The sequence below is a fragment of the Vulpes vulpes genome, unplaced genomic scaffold (assembly GCF_048418805.1).
Source record: "Vulpes vulpes isolate BD-2025 unplaced genomic scaffold, VulVul3 u000000899, whole genome shotgun sequence".
Lineage (NCBI taxonomy): Eukaryota > Metazoa > Chordata > Mammalia > Carnivora > Canidae > Vulpes > Vulpes vulpes.
This window is the reverse complement of record NW_027325780.1, coordinates 2,742,836-2,767,433: the sequence shown is the minus strand read 5'-3', so window position 1 is coordinate 2,767,433 and position 24,598 is coordinate 2,742,836. Positions and strand designations below refer to the sequence as shown.

Here is a 24,598-nt window from a genome sequence, read left to right as displayed (position 1 = left end):
AAACCAAAGACCCCACACCCTTCTTACATGATTTGAGAAAGATTATTAGGTTGAATCTTTCAAATACAGGAAAAACATGTCCAAAACAGTGCTTCAAACAGAACAATGAGATAGCTCATTTTTTTTCCCTAGCTTGTGATCTAGAAGTAATTTTATGGGCTGTGATGCCAACTGGTGAATGCCAACTATGAGCAAGCAAAACAGTATATAAGACTTCAGGAACAGCAAATAAGTCTAGTATCTAGATCTTCGTCTCCATTTGTCTCCATTTTCAATTTCAATTTCTCCATTTTCAATTTCTCCATTTTCAATTGTGCATCTGGATCCAAGCCCATTTCTACTAACTGCTAAGTATACAAAATATGGTAAGAGGAAATTTAAGTTTCTGAGTCTAAAAAAGTTATCTATAGTAGCAGTCTTTCTGTATACACACAAGAACAAAAAAATCCATCTATGTAGTTTATAAAATACTTTGCACTTAAGATAATAGTTACTGAGATAAAGGACAAGCAAATGCTAACTTCTAGAATTTTATGAATTGAAACTTTTATTTTCTGGTATCCATGCATCTAACCACCCAAAAAAATTTGTCATGATAACCAAAAGGTCCTGCCAAATCTTAAAGTGCTTTCTGAAACCCCGAAGACTAAACTACAATGAATATACTGCAAGTATATTATTTTATTGTATTCTATTTTAGAAATAGATAAGAAATTCTTATTATAGCATTTTGCTAAAAACTGTAATTATTATAGTTTCTATTTATTGTTACCTACTCTGTACCACCGTCTTCCATAAAGGGAAAAACTGTCATCAATGAAGATTAGGAATTATGAGATACTCTGGGGTTTTAGAAGAATGAGACTAAGTATTCTTCCTACAGCTATATTTTGACTTTGTCAGTTTTGTTAACTACATAAAGAAATTATCTTAGATGGTAATATACAAATATATACAAATGAGGAAATAAGCCCGGAAAGGGTAAGTGACTCATTCAAGGTTTTATAGCTACATAAGTAGGAGAACCACCAGGCTTCACAATTCTTTTCTTTGCATTGTATTATGTCTCCAACCTGAAGGAAGAGTAGAATAAACATGGTAGTATACTTTGTATTAAATTTCAAATAGTTTGGCATTGGATAGTTAGGTCCTATGACATCAACAACTATTTGATACTACTCAGAAGAGAATATAATAAAGATATTAATCTGTTACTAGATCCAGGTTATTATTCAGGCAAAAAGAGTTGATGTCTGGAAGAAAATCTAATGATGCACCTAAGTATTTCCTATGTGTTCATCCCTTAACTAATTCATAGCATTTTTAATAATTCAAGCATCGATTTTCAAATACTTAATTGTTTAAAGTTCCCCTAGACAATAGTCATATTTGTTAGTTAATCTTAATCATCTCTAGTAAATTATCAAGGCATTTTAGATTTTCCTCTCAAATTGTGAAGGGAATGATAAAAAGTATATTATCTTCCTTTGGGAAGAAACAATGGCAAATGGAAAAAGAACTTGATGTTTTATGTTAATATTACCAGTACTCTTTTTTCAATTATGGTGTTTGAAGTAAATGTATATATGAATATAGGTAACAAACAACAAATTCAAGGTAATTTTTCTAAGTGAGGCAACCTTCTAAGACGTACAAGCAATAATGGAAGATCAACAAGAAACCTAAAAATTCAGTTTAGCACTATGGTTAAAAGCACTGACTATGGAGCCATACTACTTTCTGTACCTTGGTTTCCTCATCTATAAAAATGAGGATACAATTCTACCTCTAGCTCTGAGGCTTGCTTTAAAAATTAAATAAGAGAATCCATAAAATAAAAGGCCTAACATTACTACGAAGTAGTATCTATTGCTATTCTGAAATTCATAAAACAAAAATCACCAACTAGAAGAATTTAGTATATTCTAACCTCAAATACTTTAGGGGCTATGTACTAATTATTAGCCAAAATGAGAATATCTCTACTCAAAATTCACAGAGTAAAATAAACAAAAATTCACAAAAAATATAGGGAAGTAGGTACAAATAAATGAGAAAAGTAGGCCAAGTATCTTTCAAATTCACTTAATTCATATACTTAACATAACATGCTAGTAATATGCCTGTATCAATAAAACATGTAACTGGCTTTGTTATAACTGGTACTAATAAAGGGACAATACTGGAATACAGTATATGCTTATCCTATAAGTAGATGATTCCCTATCTAACATATCAAACCCAAATTACTAACCATATGATTTAACCTCGATCAGACTTTACACATTTCAGTCTTCTATTGGAGATTCCTTCATATTTTCCACTCCTAAACTGGCAGCCTTTCTGAGGCAAAAATATGTTCCTCTCTTTTCCTCAAGATGATAACTAAGGAATATGCCTGTAACATTCAGGCTCAGCCAGCACTCAAAAGAAGACCACTTTCTGAGTGTGTTGTGGCTCTACACCCTCCAGTAGGAAATGCAGGTTCCTAAATCCAGTGTACACAAGATAACAAAGGCTTCTATAAGATCATTTATGTATTTTATTAAGCAGATTCAGAATATTCTCACCGCTGACTTAATCAACCATATTAACCCCCCAAAAAACACAAATTCTGTTTTCTGTGTGTCTGATGACTGTTTTCCATTGTCCTATCTCAATCCTTTAATTCTCCACCTCCATAGGCTGTGTTTCTCTTCCATCCTCCCTCATCTATCTATGCAAATCTCCATCTTATATATACCTTTTTTTACTTTGATTTTCTTATATGATTACCTTTTCCTACTAGACTAGAACTCTAGTGGGATAAGGAACTATGTCTTGTCTTTGTGCCTTTTTTTTACTAGCACAGCACCTGTCATAAAGCAAACGTTCAGTAAACATTTAGTGAATAAATGATTAAATATATGAAATGTGAATTGAAAAAGGTTAATAAAATTAAGGATTCTGAAAAAAGCCAACCTTAAAACAGAGAGACTCACACCACTCATTTCAAATCTTAAAATGTACTATGCTTTCTTTTTTTATAGTAGAACTAGTATTTTACTTCATGAAAACATATTTGGAAATACCATGCTAACACTATACTCAAGTATACACCTCTCAAAATTTTTATGTAATTTGGCAATAAAGCACTAAGTAAAATAAAGATTCTTAATTCTAATACACAGCCTAAGAAATATAACATTACCAAGAGTTTTTAATTTTTACATCTCTTGCTCTCTAACTTTTTGCTAATTTGTGTGTTAAAGAAATAAGTATGCACTATTATGCTTTGTTTCCTTAACTCACTTTTCTGTTTTGAAGAATATTGCACAACCATCCACATGCTTTCTCTCCTGCTCAGACATGATTTTGGCACGTGACTTTGGAGAAAAAAATCCATCGTATCCACGCTCCTTCAATGCTGGCAGAAAGAGAGTGAAGTATTGCTCTGTTTCCACTTCCTGAGGTGAAAGAAAAGTTGTCATCAAAATGACAGAGGAAAACACTGATTAAGATATAAAAATATTCAGCATTATGAGTAAAATGTGACTAAGTTAAAATAATTCACATAACAAATATTATCTATTCTAACCTTATTCCTAGCAGCAGCCATGTCACAATGGCAGCTTTTAAAACTCAAAGAACCTGACCTATTGGTATGATTTTTCTTGCTCACATAGCTAGTTGGTCCCAACTCTCTTTCGTCCCAGTTTAGAGTTCATTCTACCATACTTCAATTTATCAAAACTAGTAAAACTGGACATATTCCAGATTAAGCAGTAGGGAATAGTCAATTTTATACAGAGGTATAATATTTAAAATTATTTATCTTTCTCAACTGTGATAGAAAGGAATGATACCCAAAAGTGAGAAGTTTAACATCTATCAAGAAAAAGTTCTACTCTAAGGAATTTTTAGGTACCTGAACACCAATCATTCCAATGGTCCCTGTTAATCCAGTACTTTTAAGTTAGACTATTTTATTCTTGGACCCATAAAATATTTTTAACCAATCTTTCCAAATGAGATAATCAAATGTGAAGATAATGATTTATATAATGCTCATAACATGATTTTATAACAGTAAAAACTAATAAATAGCCTAAATTTCAGACATAGAGAAAATGCTAAATCAATAAATAATTATTCATATAATGAATCGGCATGAAGAATTTTAGTAATATAGAAAGTGCATTGAGTACAATAGTTTGATCTCAAATCTATTTTGAAAATATATCTGTAAATAAATAGGAAAATTGAATTAAAAAATACGTGCAATAAATATTTCAGAAGTTTTAACAGAGAAACTATTTTTGGATTATGACATTAGGTGTTTTCCTCCATCATCCTTTATATTTTTTCCAAAATATTCAATTTTTCTAGAATGAACATTTTATTCTACAGTATTACCTTATTACCTTTACAATAAAAAAATGCTTCTTAAATTATGACATTTTTATCCTTCAAACTATGCTTAGAAGAATGTGAGGCTATTATTACCGCGAATACTAAATTTTAAAAAAGGACAATTAAGTAACTACAACAAGGCTGACTTTGCCTCCTTCTCTCCCCCAATTCTAATGTCAGTTCTGTTTTTAGAAGAAAAATTAATGTTTGAAGATGTTTATTATTTCTCAGGAAATCATATTAACCATAGCCAACATAAATTATCAAGCTACTCTAGTTAAAAAAAAAAAAAAAAAGTTGTTTAAAAAATAATACCTTTTTTCAGGCTATGCTAAAAAGCAGTTATGAAATTATATCACTTAAAATTTTTAAATACCTTCATAAACATGTAACATGCTTTGAAAAGTTGCTAAGAAAAAATTACTAAACACTATCTAGAAACCTTGACTATTCATTAGCTAAGTGTTGAAAAGAAGTGCTAAAACACAAATTTCAACAGAAAGGTGCTTCTTCAGTTTAATTCATTATAATAAAGTGTTATAAAACACAAATGTCTAAATTTCAGATATGGTTTTTAAAATAACACAAAAATGCATGATTTATAGCACAGTATTTTTAAATGTTTACAATGTTTATCATTAAGGAATAGTGAACAAATAATTCTTTTTTTTTTTACAGAGTCTGTAAGTTAAATTTAGATTCCTAAGACACAACCTTCTGCAGTTTTCTCTTTCTACAATACCAATGATCTCTTCATAAGATGAACTGTTAACATGAATAATGGATAAGATTATTTTCACTTAATAGTAAATGAGTATAGGGGGAAGGTTATACTTAGCAAAATAGTTTCACTGCGCAAATATCTTATATGCTTATTAAAATTGCCCTTTTTAAGAGGAGAGAAAACAATTCCTTTTGAATTTTGTTTTGAATACAGACTCTCTCCCAGAAGTAAGAACTAAGTTCACCTTTAAGTTTCAATTTCTTTTTTTAAATTTTTTTTAAGATTTTATTTTTAAGTAATTTCTACACGCAATGTGGGACTCGAACTTACTTGAACCCCAAAATCAAGAGTTGCATGCTCTACCAACTGAGCCAGTCAGGTGCCCCCAGACAACTAATTTCTATAGTTTTACCTGAAGACTAATGATATCTGCATCACAGTTAACAATTTCTTCCATAATTCCCTTTTTCCTGTATTCCCAGTTTAATGCCCAGGATGGGCAATAGCCGTATAGCTGCCGGGTGGCGTATTTATCACATAACACATTGTAACACATAACTGTGAATGATGCTAAGAATTGGGAGAAAAAAACAAAAGACAAAAGGGAGAAAATTAGGCAACTTTTTAAAAAAAGAAATACCATGTGTATACCTGCACAAGCACACATGGCACACAAACCTATCCTAAATATTGTGGAATGCCGTTGGCAAAATTCTGTTAAACTATATCTACAAAGACTTCACTAGAATCCATCACATCAAAATTCTATTACTAGAATTAGACTTACAGTTCATACTTTAGATTTTTAGGAAATTTATTTTAACAAAAATTCAAATTCTAAATCTGAAAGCTAATTGTACATAATTTTTTGACCAAACTCTAAATGGAACAAAAGTGAATTTTAGTTTTATTAAAAGGCTCTAACTTCATTAATTTTTAAAAATATACATTAATACTTTTGGGAGCCTCTTACTGCTCTGAGCCAGAAGCATATGAACTAATAACAAAGTTTAGTTATAAGTGAATCCTTTTTGCCAAATCATATATCCATTTCTGAAACTGAATTCTCATTTTAAAATGCCCTTAGATTATAAAAGGACTGTGACCAAACTAATAGGACAATAAGGTTTATATCCTTGTGCTCTGAAGAACAAGAGCATCAGTTATCACCTAGGAACTCAAAAATGCAGTCTCTTTGGTACCACAAAGACCTACTAAGTCAGAACCCGAAAGTTGACAAAATCCCCAGGTGAATCACATGTACATTAGCCTGAAAAGCCCTGATTTTTTTATCAGTAATTCTCTATCCAGGCTACCCATTACAATCACTTTGTACAGCATTTTTTAAAAGTGCTCATACCCAAGGCCCTGCTCAAGACTAATTAAGTTAGTGTATTTAGGGTCTAGATAATTCATATTTTTAAAAAGCATCTCAGATGATTATAGTGGGCAGGCATTGTTGCAAATCACATACTTAAATAAAAGGTGAGGAATCCAAATAATGAAAGTAATAGTACTTGATTGAAGTTGGTTGGTTAAGATTCAGCTAAATGGGGGCAAAATTAAGAGAAACTCAGTTCAGTGCTTCCCTGGGTATCTGACTGGAGGCCATTTTGTACACTGTCAGCTTTTTCACTATCTGGTACTGATTCTTACAAAATAATCATTATCGTTTTGTACCTATAAATCATAAGTTATTATAAACATCTCCCTAACTCCCTACTTTTACCAGTAGTAAAAGCCACTTTATTTAGCACTCAGATTCTACTTAAGAAAGTACAACAAATCCTGAGAAAAATTCATTCTCATTTTTCAATAAGGAAGGCCCAAGGATACATTACTTTGAGAATTCAACTGATGGATGAAATCATGTTTCTGTCATTCTTTTTCTTAATGAAAATGTAGGTATGCAGTATGAGGAAGGCTTTTTTTCAAGATTATGTTCATTAGTGCTCAAAAAGGGATTACTTTGAAGAACCAGAATATGGTGTTTTTATAATCAGAAAGGTAACAATTAATTATGCATTAAGGAAGGCTAAACAAAATAAATCCATCTATGTCAAGGCTTTGTATAAAACCTTAAGTATTCCTTTTACTCAGACCATCAATGTGTATCCCGTTAATAGGAGTGTTATTCAACACGGACACAGTGCCTCCTAGAACAAGGCTGATACTAAGCATGTGGTAGTTTTAAGATCACTGCCCCTGGAATAAACAGAATTGTACTGTATATGCTGGTATTTCTCAGTGTTATTAACATACAAACAGAACCATGAAGATGATATACTTCCTACATTTCCTAATTTCAAAGCAAGTAATTTTTTCTGAATCCTCTAACTTTAAAAAAAAGCACACATACAGAAGGGCTTAAAAAGTACATAACAAGTTCTGCAATTCACCCTTTAAAAATTATTAAAGTGTCAGTATTCAGTGACTGGTTCAACCTTCATATTAAAACAATATAATTTTTATTTGTGAATTTTAAAATGAAACTGGATATAATGAAAACTTACTCTTGTGATTAAAAAGAAGGCATTTGGAAACATACTAATTCATAACTTATTTTAAGTAGAATTCCTAATCAAAAAATGTCTAATAAGCAGTAAGAAGCACTATAAATGATGTCTAATCTTTATTAGTCTCCACTGAAAAGATAAAGCTTTATATTTTCTACATTATTGCAGTTCTAGAAATGCTAACATATCTTTAAATTGATTAAAAATTCATGCTCTACAATTTCTACACCACTGGCCCGGCATTATATTTTGTTCCAATACAGCAAATATAGACTCAATCTAAATTATTCTTTTATAAATGTTATCACTCTACCCACTCAAGATAGATAATGTACCGAAGTAGTTTAAAATTTTTGGAAGAAAATTCATTATTTTTCATATTTTCTTTTTTTAAGTCACCCAATACCTTGTGTGAAGATGCCACCTGGAAGGCTTTATTTATTTTCTTATTGGAAGGCTTCATTATAAGGAATAATTTTAAAACCAAGAGCTCCATCACTATGAAAGATAGAGAAGATTCCTACATGTGGCCCTAATATGGGTTTTCTATTTTCAAATCTATCCATCAGTAGTAAGCTCATCTACCTTGTGGACATAAAATGAAGGTTTATTATACTTATATTACAAAGCCCAAATGCATTTCAAGTATTTCTGAAAATATTCAAGGAAGACTAAGGAAAACTATTTACCTGATGGCAGAATTTGGTCTCGTTCTTTTAATGTAATCCATGGCCTCGGAGGAAGCTGCTCTGGATGAACTAGGGAGAAGAAAAATCTTTTTTAAACATAAGTTAATTTCATGTGCTTCTAAAATTAGTATCATTTACTTTATAATGTCAAATCAACTTCTGTTTTCTCTTCAGCTCTAATGGCCCACAAACTGACTTAAAAACCTAATACTGAAACATAAAGAAGATTTAGAAGCCAAAGGAAGTTCAAGCAGACCTATGCTGAAAACATAATGAATATATGAAAACATTAGGAAACTCATTACTGACATTTCTACTTACACAGCATTTATGAGAAGTACCTACTTAAAACCTTAAGATCGAGGTGCCTGGGTGGCTCAGTCAGTTAAGCATCCAACTCTTGATTTCAGCTCAGGTCATGATCTCAGGGGCTTGGAATCAAGCCCCGAGTTGGGCTCTGCTTTCAGCAGGGAGTCTGCTTAGGATTCTCTCCCTTGGGAATGCCTGGGTGGCTCAGCGGTTAAGCATCTGCATTTAGTCCCAGGATGAGTCCCACATTGGGCTCCTTGCATGGGGCCTACTTCTCCCTCTACTTATGTCTCTGCCTCTCTCTCTGTGTCTTTCATGAATAAGTAAAATCTTAAAAAAAAAGAAAAAGAAAAAGGATTCTCTCCCTCACCTCTCTCACAGAAAAAATGAAGGCACTGGTTAAACATTAATTACTCAGATATGGTTATCAATACTATAGAACTAAAACCTACCCAACTATCAGATGAGAGAAAATTCACTAAGTTAAGATTTAACTAGCCTTTTACTTTTTTCCCTTTAAGAACATTTACAATTACAGGACAATTAGATTCAAGTTTGCAGATTTTCCCAGGGTATGCAATAGCTGAGAAATGTATTCCTTTAGAATAAAACACTCTTATCTTCATCCAGCCACAGAAATTTTGACCAGAGTATCCAAGATCTTTAAAAGCTTCTCTTTACTAGCCATTTTGGTGTTCCAAAAGTCTATCTAAAGAATGCATGTTTTAGCATCCATACTTTTCACAATGTGGAATGAACATTTTCTTTTGCATATTCCATATCTTGTCAGGAAAGGAATGAAGGATATCATTAGATGACGAACAAACCATCCAGCTGGATCAACATACTGAATATCCTGGAAAACAATCATGCCTGCCAGGAGTGCCAAGCCACAATCATAACAACTATCTAAAAAAATGGAAAGCCCAATATATAAATACAATGAAGTGTAAATAAGGAACTTTCTAGCTGCTGGGTTCCTTATCAGGAAATGGTTAAAAATTCAGAAATCAAAAAATCCTCAAAATAAAACCAGTAAGGTGATGCTGACATTTTGGTGCTTCCCAAAACTTTGCCAATATATTTTAATTAATTCATCACAATATATAAGTAAAATGTGTAGTATTCACTGACAATATCCAAAGAGCCAAAAACCTATGAAAAAACACTGTATCTAACCAGTAATCAAGAAAAATAAAGATGAGAGGGCATGTCTTTATCCAGACTGTCCCCCAAATTTTAATATAACCAGAATTGATAATGGTGATAAAAAACGAATACTTGCATACACAGCTGGTGAGAATACAAACTAGTACAGCTACCTGGGAGGACAAGTTGGATCATCTTTTAAAATTTAAACATATATGTCCCTATGACTCAGCAATTCTAATTTCCTGGGATCAGACCTATCTACTTGAAAAAAAGCATTCAAACAGATATTCACTACATTATTATTTATAACAGCAAAATCAAGGGTAAATGGCTAATACCCATTTTACAGAAGTCTATGCAACAGTTTAAGAAAAAAAAGCAGAGATACAAGTGTGCTAAAATGGAAAGCTATATAAGAAATACTGGGTGAAAACAACTAGAAAATATATAATGATGGGGTGCCTGAGTGACTCAGTTGGTTAAGTGGCCAACTCTTGATTTTAGCTCAGGTCATGATCTCAGGGTCCTGTGAGGGATCAAGCACCCCACTGGCTCCATGCTCAGCAGGGAGTCTGCTTGAGGATTCTCTCATTCTCTCGCACTCTGCCCCTCCTCCTACTTACACACACACTCTAATAAATAAATAAATATTTAAAAAATATATATATATAATGATAAAATAGAATATGTTTTATTAGAAAACATTTTAAAAACACACAGGAAAAGTAGTATTATCAAATTCTACTGGCATAATTTTTATATGTAAATGTCTATAAAAATACCTACAAGAACACACACTCAACTTACAAGTGTGTTTACTTATGATGGAGGGGACATGCAATTAAAGGTAGTGGTCAAAGAAAATTTTGGTCTTAATGGGAATTTAACATTTTTTACAAGGAGAATAATATATACATGTGTGCCATGTACTTTAATGTTCTTAAGATGAAACTACAATGTCAGTGATATGACAAACCATCAAATAAAATAAAGACTGTTTAAACTGACACAGTACTAGAATTTGGATTAATATGAAAGATAAGTCTGTTCTCATGAATAGAAAAGAAGAGACAGTAGTTAACATAGTAATAACTCTCTCAGGATCATACCTAAAATGTGATAAAACAGTAATCCTCCCATTTTATCTCCCATACATGCCACACCTGGTGCTAGACAGCCCTGCAACCAGCCCTGGAGCCATGAAGAATAGATTAGGGGCAGGGAGTAGGGCAGCAAGAAAATCATGATTTCTCTGGCCAGTGAAGCCAAAAAGAAGTGCAGCAAGTATTAGGTGGGAAACTTACACTCAGTGGCAGTTGTAATTCAATGTGCTAGTGGCAATCTAGCAGAGTCTAAGAGAGTCAACCCACCCCATCACTCCAGTGACGAGAAGCACTGGGCCTCATTTGCCCATGGTAAGTAAGGGTGTCAGCTGAGCCAGGAACAGCTGACAGAACCCATATACTAAATCTAAACTGGGCAACTGTCTGCTAAAATTGAGATTTGATTTTAAAAAGGATCAAGAGTCTCCAAACTTAACATTTGAAATAACCAGGATTCAACTGAAAATCACTGGTCATACCAAAGGCCAAGAATATCACAAATTAAGTGGAAAAAGACTATCAACAGAGACCAACACAGAGATGATTCAGATGTTAAAATTATCTGACAGACATTTTAGAGCAGCCATCATAAACCTGCTTCAAGAAGTAATTACAAATTCCCTTGAAACAAATAAAAAAATAAAACTCCCAAAGAAGCAGAAGTTCTACTTGCTGAAAAAGAAATTACTGAATGAAATTACTGAACTGAAAATCACAATAATCAAAATAATGAAACTCACTGGAAGGGCACAAAAATAAAGACAACCAAAAAATGAGTGAATCTGAGTATTCCATCTTAACAATTAAAAGGAAAATAAACTGTGGCAAAAAAATGAACAGAGCTTGAGAGACTAACAAAAGCTCTATGACTCATATAATCAGAATCCAGAATGACAAGAGAAAGAACATGGGCTTTTAAAAGTATTCTAAGAGATAATGGCTAAAATGCTTCAAATTTGGTAAATGACATAACCTACAAATTCAAGAAGGTGAGCAAACTTCAAGTAGAATAAACCCAAAGAAATCCACACTAAGACACATCATAAACTGCTGAAAACTAAAGACCAAAAAAATCTCAAAAACATCAAAGAGAAAAGATATATTACCTATCAGGGAACAATGGGTTTCTTTTCTGAAACCATGGCAGCCAGAGGAAGTGGCACATTTTCAAGTGCTGAAAGAAAAGAACTGTCAAACCACAAATTCTGTATCATGCAAAATTTCCCTTCAGAAATCAAGGGGAAATAAAGATGTTATAAAAGGAAAACCATGAAACTTCGTGGCTAGCAGAACTGCCCTTAAAAAATAGCTAAAAGAAGCTCTCTAAACAGAAAGGAAATGATAAAAGAACTGGAACATCAAAAAAGAAAGAGCAAGCAATGAGTAAAATTAGGGGTATACACAATGGACTATCCTCTCCACATGAGCTTCTTAAATCATACCTGATGGCTAAAGCACAAATTATAACATCTGTGTGGTACTCTGTAAGTCAAGGAAAGATTACAGACAATTATATTTTAATAAAATTGGGGAGTGTGAAGGCATATAAAAGGGAAGGCATCAACAAGGCACTTAAAAGTGATAACACCACTATCAGTAGACTATGCTAAATATATATATTGTCATATCTAGAGCAACCACTAAGAAAACTACAGAAGACAATATACTCAAAGATAGCATAAATTTAAAAAGGTACAATTCTAAAATATATTTAAGTAACCCACAGGAAACCAAGAATGATAAAGTAAAGGGAAACACAAGAAACAGAAAACTGAAAAAATGGCAGACTTAAGTTCTATGCATCAATAATTACTTCAAATGAAATGATCTAAATATACAAATTAAAACAGCAGAATCTTGGCAAGGCAGATAAGAAAAAAGTGATACCTGACTCAATTGTATATTGTCTACAAGAAACTCATATCAAATATAATAAAATAGTAAAGTTGAAGGAGGAAGGAAAAAGATAATACCATGCCAGTATTAAACAACAACCAAAAAAAGCAGAGTGGTTAGATTAACAACAGATAAAGCAGACTTAAGGGCAAGGAAAATACTAGAAACAAAGAAGGGCATTACATAATGATAAAAGGTTCAATCCACCATATCAAATGTAATATAAATTCTAAATATGTACATACCAAACAATATACCTTCAAAATATATGAAGCAAAAACTGATAGGGCTGAAAGGAAAAATATGCAAATCTACAATTACAGTTGGGGATTTCAACATTATAATGTCAGTATTTATAACAATATGAGATAAAAAACTAGAAAAAATATAGAAGAATGGAACATCACCACTAACTAACATGATCTAATTTACATTTACAAAACCATTCACCAAGACAATAAAACAAATCCCAGCAAACTTAAAAGAACTGAAATAATGTAGAATGTTTTCCAACTGATCCCAAACTGGAATAAAACAAGAGTAACAGAAAGAACAAGAAATTAACACATTTCTAAATAATCCATGAGTAAAAGAGGACGTTTCAAATGAAATTTTTAAAAATACATTAAACAGAAAGAATACACAACATATCAAAATTTGTGGTTAGCTAATGTAGTTCTGAGAGGGAAATGTATAATGCTACATGCTTGTATTTATAAAGAGGAAGAATTTCAAGTCAAAACTCTTAAGTTTTTATTTCAAACAAGAAAAAGAACAAAATAAACCCAAAATAAGTAGACAGAAGGAATTACTAAGATATAAGGAAACAGAAAGGTTAAACATAAAAGAACAGAAAAAGATATATAGTGCAAATTCTAACCAAAAAGAATTTGCATAGCTAGGTATTTTCATATAACCATACTAATATTAAAGTAATAAGAAGAGCATCAGGAGCTGATAAACACTTCAAATAACCAGAAAGATGAAATACATGAAAATATACCCTCAATATATGTAATTAAAAAGAAACACGAGGAACAAAGGAGGTGATTACATAATGATAAAAGAATTCATCTTTTTGATTCCTGCAAGAGCCGTAAGAAATAAACAAATCTGGGGTATGCAGGTGGCTCAGATTGTTATAGGTCTACCTTCAGCTTAGATCATGATCTCAGGGTCCTGGAAGGAAGACCTGAGTCAGCCTCTCTGCTCCATGGGGGAGTCTGCTTCTCTCTCTCCCTCTGCCCCTCCCATTGCTTGTGCTTTCTCTTGCTTTTCTCTCTCTCTCTCTCTCTCTCTCTCTCTCTCTCTCTCTCAAATAAATAAGATCTTTAAAAAGATATAAACAAATCTACAATTAAAGTGGGAAATTTTAGCAAAGCTCTATCAATAATAAATAAAAACAAAGTAATTACCAAGTGTCTATGTCATATTCAAACAGTTAACAAATGCTGTATTTATAGAAAACAGCACCAAATAACTACAGAATACACATTCTATTTAAGTACATACTTAACAATTAGAAAAATTAAGCATGTGCTGGCTAATAAATAGCACATTTAAAAAATTTTAACCAATTAAAAGTACTCTGACCACAATGCAACTAAACCAGGATTCAATGACAAAGAAAAACAACTCCTCTAGAAATAAAGACACTTCTAAGTGATTCATCTAAAAAGAAGTGATGAGAGCTTTTAGAAAACATGAACTGAATGATAATGAAAATAATACAATTAAAACTTGAAGGATGCAGCTAAAAACCATGTTTAAAGGGAGACATTAAAAAAATACTTTGAGAAAAAAAGGAAAGTCGAAGATTTTTTATTTATTCATTTGAGAGACAGAGAGAGAGACAGAGAGAGAGAGAGAGAGAGAGAGGGGCAAGCAAGAGCAGAGGGAGAGGGAAAAGCAGAGTCCTGCTGAGCAGGGACCCCAATGCAGAACTCGATCCCAGGACCCCGGGATCATGACCTGAGCCCGAAGGCAGATGCTTAACCCCCTGAGCCACCCAGGTACCCAAAAAAAGGAAAGTCCAAAAGTTAATGATTTAGATGTTAAGCAGTTAAAAAAAGAAAAACAAATGAAACCCAAAGAAAGGCAAAGGAATAAAAATTTAAAATCACTGATACTGGGATCCCTGGGTGGCGCAGCAGTTTGGCGCCTGCCTTTGGCCCAGGGTGTGATCCTGGAGACCTGGGATCGAATCCCACGTCGGGCTCCCGGTGCATGGAGCCTGCTTCTCCCTCTGCCTATGTCTCTGCCTCTCTCTCTCTCTCTCTCTCTCTCTCTCTCTCTGTGACTATCATAAATAAATAAAATTAAATTAAAAATTAAAAAAATAAAAATTTAAAAAAATAAAATCACTGATACTATTATTTATTAATAAGAGTATCAATAAAGCTAAAAATCGGTCTTTTTCTACGCATGAAGTAAATAAAAGCAACATAAATAATATCTGGTATGTAAAAAAGACATCATCACTATATATCAAATAAACATTAAAAGATATTCTGAATAACTTTATGTCAATAAATTTGAAGATTTAGAGAAAATGGGCAAATTACCAAAAAACACAACTTTCAGAAACTGATAAGAGAAATGAAGAATCAGAACAGTACTACAGTTATTAAAGAAATTAAATCAGTAATTGAGAACTTCCTTCAAAGAAACCTCAGACTCAGATATATTCTACCAGACATTTAAGAAAAAAAGAAACCATTCTTAAATACACTTTTCTAAATAATAGAAAATAAATTTTATGATGCCAGTAAAATCTTTATACTAAAACCTGACAAGAATATTGAAGAAAAGAAAATTACTGGCCAATCTCACTCAAACTCATATGCAAAAAATCCTAGGTAAATTGTTAGTAAACTGAATAAGGGATACACACACACACACACACACACACACACACACAAACTTTCTTAACCTATATAAAAATTATGGTGAATGTCACATTTAATTGTAATTATTAAAAGCTAGTAATTTTTGAAATTAGATAAATTATCATTACTTTTAGTTAGCATGTACTGTGATCTTTAGCAAGCACAATAAAGAAAAAAGAAATAAAAGATATAAGAATTAGAGGGTTATAAAAGTGTCATTATTCATAGATGACACAATCGTAGAAATTGAAATAAAAATACATTAGGATTAAAAACAGTTTAGCAAAGTGGCTGAATATGTATTTACCAAAGGCATTTTAAGTGTTCAGCAAGGTGCCTGGAAATCAAGAATATACAAAACCCAACTATTTTCCATAAATAAGCAATAATAATCTTATTAAGATAAAATTCATTTTTGAAAAGAACATTTATGAGGGCATCAAAAAAAATCAATACCTAAAATAAATGTAATAAAAAAACATGACGACCACTACACAGAAACATAAACTCAATAGAGAGAAATTAGAAAAATCACAATAAATCAAAGAATATTCAACGTTGTTAGATCAGAAGATCCAGTTGTAAACATATTGATTCTTTTTTTTTTTTTAAAGGTTTTATCTATTTATTAGAGACACACAGAGAGAGAGAGAGAGAGAGATAGAGACAGAGACAGAGAGAGAGAGAGAGGGAGGCAGAGGGAGAAGCAGGCTCCATGCAGGGAGCCTGATGTGGGACTTGATCCCAGGTCTCCAGGATCATGCCCTGGGCTGAAGGCGGCGCTAAACCGCTAAGCCACCAGGGCTGCCCTGTTGATTATTCTTTCCAAAGCAATCTATAGATTTAATATATTCTCAACCTAAATCTCTAACTTTTGGGAAGGAGAGAAATTTGAAAAGCCAATTCCAACAATTTTAATGAAAATACAAGGTAAAGGAAGAACACCAAAACTAGCTTGGACTTTAGAATCAAATCAAGAAGACTTACTCTATTGAATCTTAAGAATTTTATAAAAATATCATAATTACATTGTTATATTGCCATAAAGACTACCGGCAATGATCAGAAAACACAAAAATCAGAAATAAACCCATCATACAACAATAATTTATGACAAAGATGGCACTAAAAAACTCTTTTTTAAAGATTTTGTTTATTTATTCATGAGAGACACACAGAGAGAGAGAGAGAAAGGCAGAGACACAGGCAGAGGGAGAAGCAGGCTCCATGCAGGAAGCCTGATGTGGGACTCGATCCCTGGTCTCCAGGATCACACCCTGGGCTGAGGGCAAGTGCTAAACCACTGAGCCACCCAGGCTGCCCGGCACTAAAAAACATTAATGAAAGAACAGTCTTTTCAAAAAATGGCTCAAGATCAACTTAATCTACATATGGAAAAGTTATGAAAATTGACTCCTGTAAAAAAAAAAAAAAAAAGAAAAGAAAAGAAAATTGACTCCTGTGTTACTCAAATTTCAATTCTAGTAAGATATTAGTTTTAAATGTTACAAGCAAAAAATGGTATTTTTTAAAAGATTTTATTTATTTATTTATTCATAAGACATGGGGGCAGGGGGGAGAGGCAGAGACCTAGGCAGAGGGAGAAGCAGGCTCCATGCAAGGAGCCCGATGTGGGACTTGACCCCAGATCACCAGATCATACCCTGAGCCAAAGGCAGATGCTTAACCGCTGAGCCACCCAAGTGTCCCCAAATATGGTATTTTTAGATACAGTAAAATACATTCTTGAACTTGAGGTAGAAAAAAATTCTTAAATAGGACACAAAAGTAATACCATAATAGAAAAGATCAATGAATTCAATTATGTTAAAATGTTTTCTGTTCACCAAAAGACAAATTAAAAAAATAAAAATAAAAGACAAATTAAGAAAAGGAAGGCAAACAATAGCATGGGAGAAGATACCTGCAATATATAAAGCACCAAATGACTTGTATCTAAAGCACTGAAGAATTCCTAAAATATTATACACACATACACCCCACACACATGCCATATGAATGAGTACATCTATTTAGACAAAGGAGATATGGATTTTTAAAGCAGGAAAGAAATAGTGTACACATACTCTATATATAGCTAAATTAAACTTTTAGCCATATTATTAATTTGTTATAGAAAGGATCTCTCAAGTTTATTAACTCTCCCATTAATCAACTTTTAGTCTTTACAGCCAAAAAATTTTAGATGGTATTAATTTGGTTTTACATTATTGTAAATATTACTATTTTTTAAAATTTTTGTATGTAGATGTCTTCTGTGATGGAGAGAATTAAAGAATATAGACAACATATTGTGATGATGACCTCATGCTGGAATCTAGAGTTCTCTAGCTCTTTTTCAGGATTCTGTATTTTAGAAAGACATTATATTATTCCAAGAAAAATCTCTGAATTTAAACATCTACATACTTTTACTCATATTTTGAGTACTTAAGCAAAAAAAGAAAAAGTTTTGGGTCAAATACTTAAAAGACTCCTTAGAATACAACTATTTTAGTCAGGTGCATCTGGTGTTCTTAATCAAAATCCTGCTTCCAAATTTCCACATAGTATAGTGAATTCACAAAAAATGTGTACAGTGTATGGGATCCACATAATCTGCATCAAATTCAAACAATTAATAACTATGTATCTGGGATTAAGAGCAAGAGAATCTTGGGTTCACAGCTCTGGCATTAATCACCTGTGTTAACTTGGAAAAACTAATTTATTCTCTGAATCTCAGAACCTGCATCTGTATATTACCAGTAAAAATTCAGACCTCTTAGGTTCTTAGAAAGACTAAATGAGATAATGTTACTAAAGCTCCTAATATATTGCTTGGTAAACAGAAAGCACTCAGTATATGAAAAGAATGTCCCACTACCACGGGATTTAATAATAGGAGAAACTCTAAAATTATGATAAGCTTTAAAAAATGGTCAGATGCTCTTAAACAACATGTGACATATTAGCGAGTAGTAATACATGCAGAGTTCTCTGATTGGTCATTAAGAGTTACCTGCAAGATTGTCAAGCATGAAGTTCAGTAGCTTTCTGGTTCCATCTGGGTCCTGGTATAAATTGAGAATATCCTGTGATAAAGGATTGCCTAAAGCAGAATACAAAAGTAACATATGTAAGACTTACAACTGTAAGACCAGACAAATGTACACAATAAAACAAAATACTAATTTTCTAAAGTAAATTTTATAGTATTTTATCTGTTATTACATAAATTTAAATAAATTATATGAATCTAAAGACTCTTTAAGATAGTCATAAAGAAAAATTTCAAAAAAGTTCTTTCTTTCCAGATTTCACTGTTTATACTATATACCTACAATTTGTTTGCCAAAGTCACATATATAAACGTATATATATCTTAGTCAATTCTGAAGTAATATCAAAACTCAGCACCCTGAATTTACCTTTATAAGTTCTATATTTATCTTTGAAGACAATATTCTAACTGAAAGACAAACAGTCCATACAAGAAAGAATGAACGCTATAAAAAAAAAAAGGAGGGTCTTCCTAGTTAGAATACTTATATTACATATGGAGAAAGGATGACATTTCAACTAAAAAGGAAACCTTGTACAAATATATGACTTAGTTAAATATTAGAGGAAAATAAGAATTTTTCATAATGGTGATCAGGAATATCTGAGTAGTAACAGTATAAATGTATCAAACATAAAAAAAAACAAACAAGCTATTATTTTAAATTTTTTTTTAAATTTTATTTATTTATGATAGGCACACAGTGAGAGAGAGAGAAGCAGAGACATAGGCAGAGGGAGAAGCAGGCTCCATGCACCGGGAGCCCGACGTGGGATTCGATCCCGGGTCTCCAGGATCGCGCCCCGGGGCCAAAGGCAGGCGCCAAACCGCTGCGCCACCCAGGGATCCCAACAAGCTATTATTAATAGTCTATATATTCCCTTAAGAAATATAAGAGGGGCACCTGGTGGCTCCAGCAGTTAAGCGTCTACCTTTGGCCCAGGTCATGATCCCAGGTTCCTGGGATCGAGCCCTGTGTGGGGTTCCCTGTTCAATGGAAAGCCTGCTTCTCCCTCTCCCTCTGCCCCTCCACGCTACTCCATGTTCTCTCTCTCTCTCTCTCAAATAAATAAAATCTTACTAAAATATTTGGGTATTTTATTACATATAACTCAAAGTACTAAGGGAAAAAACTATGATCAATGAGTTAAGCAGTACATCAGACACAGCTAAAAATAAAATTAGTGAACAGAAAAAAATACATTCAAAGAAACTACCAAGAATGTATCACTAAGAGAAAGATATAAAGTAGAAGACAGCAAAAGATATGTGAGTTAGATAAGATATCTTAACATATATCAAGTTGGAACTCTAGTCTAGAGAATAGAAGTTGGGTCTCTGGCTCAATATGGACTCAGAAGTTGTCACTCCTGCCCCGACAACTGAAGTTATAAGGCAAACTGCTGCCCTGAACACAACAGGGAGATATGTAAAATCACAGTCTAGCGGCAGCAAAATACTGGACACAGAAGCCCAGAAATGGAACTAGTATCAGTTGGCACACTTTAAGTTGTAACAGATAAATTGCTGGAGGCTTACAGAAAATTAGCTTGAGAGGTGTAAAAAAAAAAAAAAAAAAAAAAAAAAAAACAAAGCAAAAGGGATCCAGTCTTAGGAACCTCCAACACTTCCCTGAGTTTTATCTCTAAGAGCCCCCTGGGCTTTTTAATATACAGTCTGCAGAAAAATTCCCCTTGTTGCTTTTAGTGGGGGAAGGAGACAGAGTGGGCAATGCTCTTCTTAAGTCCTACATGCAAAGAAAACTGTTTTACCAGAGTATAATCAGGACAGGTTTTACCATTTAAGCTCAAGTTACTCCACACTCCAGGTCCATCTAGCCTGATTTAGGGCAGAAAGAGTACGAAGCAGGATATCTAATTCAAAGGCCCATTAAAAGACTGAGACCTAATCATAAAACTATAGGACTCTTCCTCTCTTCCTACATCTTACACATCAGTATTACTCCTGTATAATTACAGATGATTATTGTAAATAGAACCATAAGCCTGGGATCCCTGGGTGGCGCAGTGGTTTGGCGCCTGCCTTTGGCCCAGGGCGCGATCCTGGAGACCCGGGATCGAATCCCGCATCGGGCTCCCGGTGCATGGAGCCTGCTTCTCCCTCCGCCTGTGTCTCTGCCTCTCTCTCTCTCTCTGTGACTATCATAAATAAATAAAAATTAAAAATTAAAAAAAAAAAAAGAACCATAAGCCTCAGAGTCTCTAGGAAAACCCATAGGCAACAGAGGAAATAAAAACAAGAAAACCGGAGGAAATTTTAGATTCTGACACACAACAGCAAACAGTTAACACAGACTAAGTCCTAGCCAGAAAGAATTCAGAGAGAAGTGAAAGACTCATTATTTTAAAAGAAAAAGGCTGCAAACTTTCAAAAGATAGTCCTTTAAAAATGAATAAACTGAGTCAAGAAGCACAATGTATACAAAGAAGTATATCAATGGATTTCATTTTACTTTGTACTGCAAACTAGAGAATGCCAATTACAAGTAGAATACTTTAAAATCTATTAGGGAAAATAATGAATTACTTAAAAACAGAAACTAAACAAAAAACATGGTAATAGCAATAAAAATAGCAAAATTGTAGACAAAAGTCCTATCTTATCAGAAAATATATTAAATATAAGTGGATTAAACTCAGATATTAGCAGTGAAGAAATTAGAATTCTAAAATGCAGACATTAACAGAATGAATAAAACATAATTCATTATATGCTGTCCACAAAAGATTCACTATAGATTCAAAGACACAAATAGATTGAAAATAAAGAACAGAAAGAGGTATGCCATGCAAACAAAAAAGAATGGAGTGACTATACTAAGAGTGGCTATACTAAGAAAGGGAAAATCTCAATGTTCTTTATCAATGAAAGAAATTCAGTTAGTAGTTAAAAACCTTTCAACAAAGATTAATTCCAGGCCTAAATGGTTTTACTGGAAAATTCTACCAATCATTTAAGAAAGTAATAATACAAATGTTCTGCAAACTCTTCCAGAAAAAAGAAGTATACACTTTCCAATTCATTTTATGAGGTCACCAGTATTCTGAAATCAAAACAAAGACATTGTAAGAAAAACATTACAGAATATGTCTTACGACCATTAATGTATAAACCCTCAACAAAATACTATATACACTAGTATATATATTCAGTATATATTTAGATGTTTCTCAATATATTAGAGAATATATAATGACCAAATTTTTTGAAATGGGAATAGAGGCTGACTCAACATCTGAAAAATCATATAAATGGAGTAAAGAAAAGTTACACGATCATCTCTATAGTCACACACAAAGTATTTGACCAAATTGGACTTAAATCAATAACAAAACCTTCAAACAAATGTGAAATAGAAGGAAATTTATTTAATCTGAATAGCATTACCAACAAACTTATCACTGATATAATTAATGGTGAGAGACTGTTTTTCTCTAAAATTGAGAACAAGGATGTGCACTGTCATCACAAGTATTTAATACTGTCCTAGCCAATGTGATAAGGCAATAAATTAAAAGCATATGCATTATAAATGAAGAAATGAAAGTCTCTTTGCACAGATTAAAAGTTTACCAATGATGCAAGAGACCAGCATTTGTAATATTTATAAAATATAAAAAATATAAAATATAAAAAAACATATGCATTATAAATGAAGAAATGAAAGTCTCTTTGCACAGATTAAAAGTTTACCAATGATGCAAGAGACCAGCATTTGTAATATTTATAAAATATAAATATTTTATATTTAAAAATTAACTGCATTTTAATTCTACAGTATCAATAAATAACTGAAATTTTAAAAGGCAGTATCATTTACAACAGCAATCAAAAATATCAAGTAAGTATAAATACAGCAAAGCTTTTGTAAGATCTGCATGCTAAAAACTATAAAGTATTAAAGAAATAAGGAATGGCTTCATAAATGAAGAGACATATTGTATACATAGATTGGAAAACACAATCTTAAGTCTCGAGATTAAGATACTGAATCTCCTCCTCAAACTCATCCATATGTTCATCAATATTCAAAAAAAAAAATTTCAGCACAATATTTTGCAGAAATAATAAGCTGATTCTAAAATTTATATGGAAATGTATACCACCTAAAAGTATAAAAGCAAATGTGAAAAAAATAAAAATTTGGAGATCTCATGCTGCATAACCTCAAGGCTTATCATAAAGTTACAGTAAATCAAGTATTTTGGCATTGGCATAGATCAGTGGGACACAATAAAGTATCTAGCAGTAGATCCACATATATTTGGGTTCACTGAATTTTGACAGAGTTGCAAAAGAAGTCCACATAGAAAGTATAACCTTTTCAACAAATAGAGCTTAATTACTGGATGTGCATAGGCAAAAGAACAAACCTTGCCCCATATACAGAAATTAACTCAAAACAAATCATATATCTAAATGTAAAACCTAACTATAACATTTCTACAATAAGGGATCCCTGGGTGGCGCAGTGGTTTAGCGCCTGCCTTTGGCCCAGGGCGCGATCCTGGAGACCCGGGATCGAATCGCACGTCGGGCTCCCTGAATGGAGCCTGCTTCTCCCTCTGCCTATGTCTCTGCCTCTCTCTCTCTGTGTGTGACTATCATAAATAAATAAAAATTAAAAAAAAAAAAACATTTCTACAATAAAATTTTCATGTACTTGGATGAGGCAAACATTTCTTAGAAATGACACCAAAGACATAAAAATCCATAGAAGAAAATAAATGATAAACTGGACTTCATCAAAATGGAAAACTGGCCCTATACAGAAAACAGAAATGCAAGCCACAGACTAGTAGAAAATATTTGCAAAACACTTAAACAGGATTTGAATCCAGAATATATAACTCAAATCTCAGTAATTAGAAAAAAGCAACTCAATTACAAAACTAGGCAAACAATGTGAAGACACTTCATCAAGGAAGACATACAAGAAATACGCAAACACATGAAAAGATACATTGTATCATTATTCATTACAGAAAAAAACTCATTATGAGCTATTCCTGCATCCTATTAGAATGGCAAAAATTGAAAAGACTGATTAATACCAAGTGCTGACAAGAATGCACAGTAACTAAAACTCATATTTGTAGTAGGAATGTAAAATGATACAACCACTTACAGAAAACAGTTTGATGGTTTCTTAGAGAATTCAACATATACCTACCATACGACCTGGTAATCCCACTTCCAGGTATTTACCCAAGGAAAATAAAATTTTGTTTCATGCAGAAATTTGTATTCAAATGTTTACATTGTGGCTTATTTCTAATCACCCGTAACTGAAAACAAAGTTCTTCAATTTGTGAACAGATAAAAATGTGCTGTATATCCACACAATAGAATACTACTCAGCAATAGAAATGAACTACTGAAATATCCAAAACGATTGAATCGCAAATGTATTATGCTAAATGAAAGAACCTACACTCAAAAAGCTACATTTTGTATGTTTCCCTATAGGATGTAAAGTAGGTGAAAGTAGATGTTGATTTCAACACAAATGAATTCTGAGGGGGTAAGAGAACGCTTCTATTTTTCAATTGTGGTGATGGTTATGAAAGCTAAATGTCTATCAACATTCACCAATTTTGAGTGTCTACACTCACCAAAGAGTTGAATTTCACTATATATAAATTATAACTTGGTAAAAAAAAAAGTTGCTAACAATTTAATTTTTTCAAAAATATATTAAAGGTATAATTTCAAGAGTAACCACTAAGAGTCTAGAAATAGAACATACTAACTCCAAAGCAAAAGAAAGTATATAAAACAAAGGGGAAAAAATATTCTTAGGCAAAAAAAAAAAAAAAGACACAGAAAGTTGTATCAAAAGGA

General features: G+C 32.6%; 1 protein-coding gene across 4 annotated transcripts in view; it reads right to left on the bottom strand.

Moving 5' to 3' along the window:
* The window catches only part of CNOT6L (CCR4-NOT transcription complex subunit 6 like), a 115,271-nt gene that overhangs the window by 29,785 nt on the left and 60,888 nt on the right, over positions 1-24,598 (bottom strand). For all 4 annotated transcript variants that reach the window (XM_072745531.1, XM_072745530.1, XM_025998225.2 and 1 more), the window contains exons 5-8: positions 18,692-18,781; positions 8,322-8,390; positions 5,529-5,686; positions 3,292-3,446 (exon numbers count right to left, since the gene is read on the bottom strand). In XM_072745531.1, the coding sequence (XP_072601632.1) occupies positions 3,292-3,446; positions 5,529-5,686; positions 8,322-8,390; positions 18,692-18,781 (472 nt within the window). The remainder of the gene's footprint in view (positions 1-3,291; positions 3,447-5,528; positions 5,687-8,321; positions 8,391-18,691; positions 18,782-24,598) is intronic.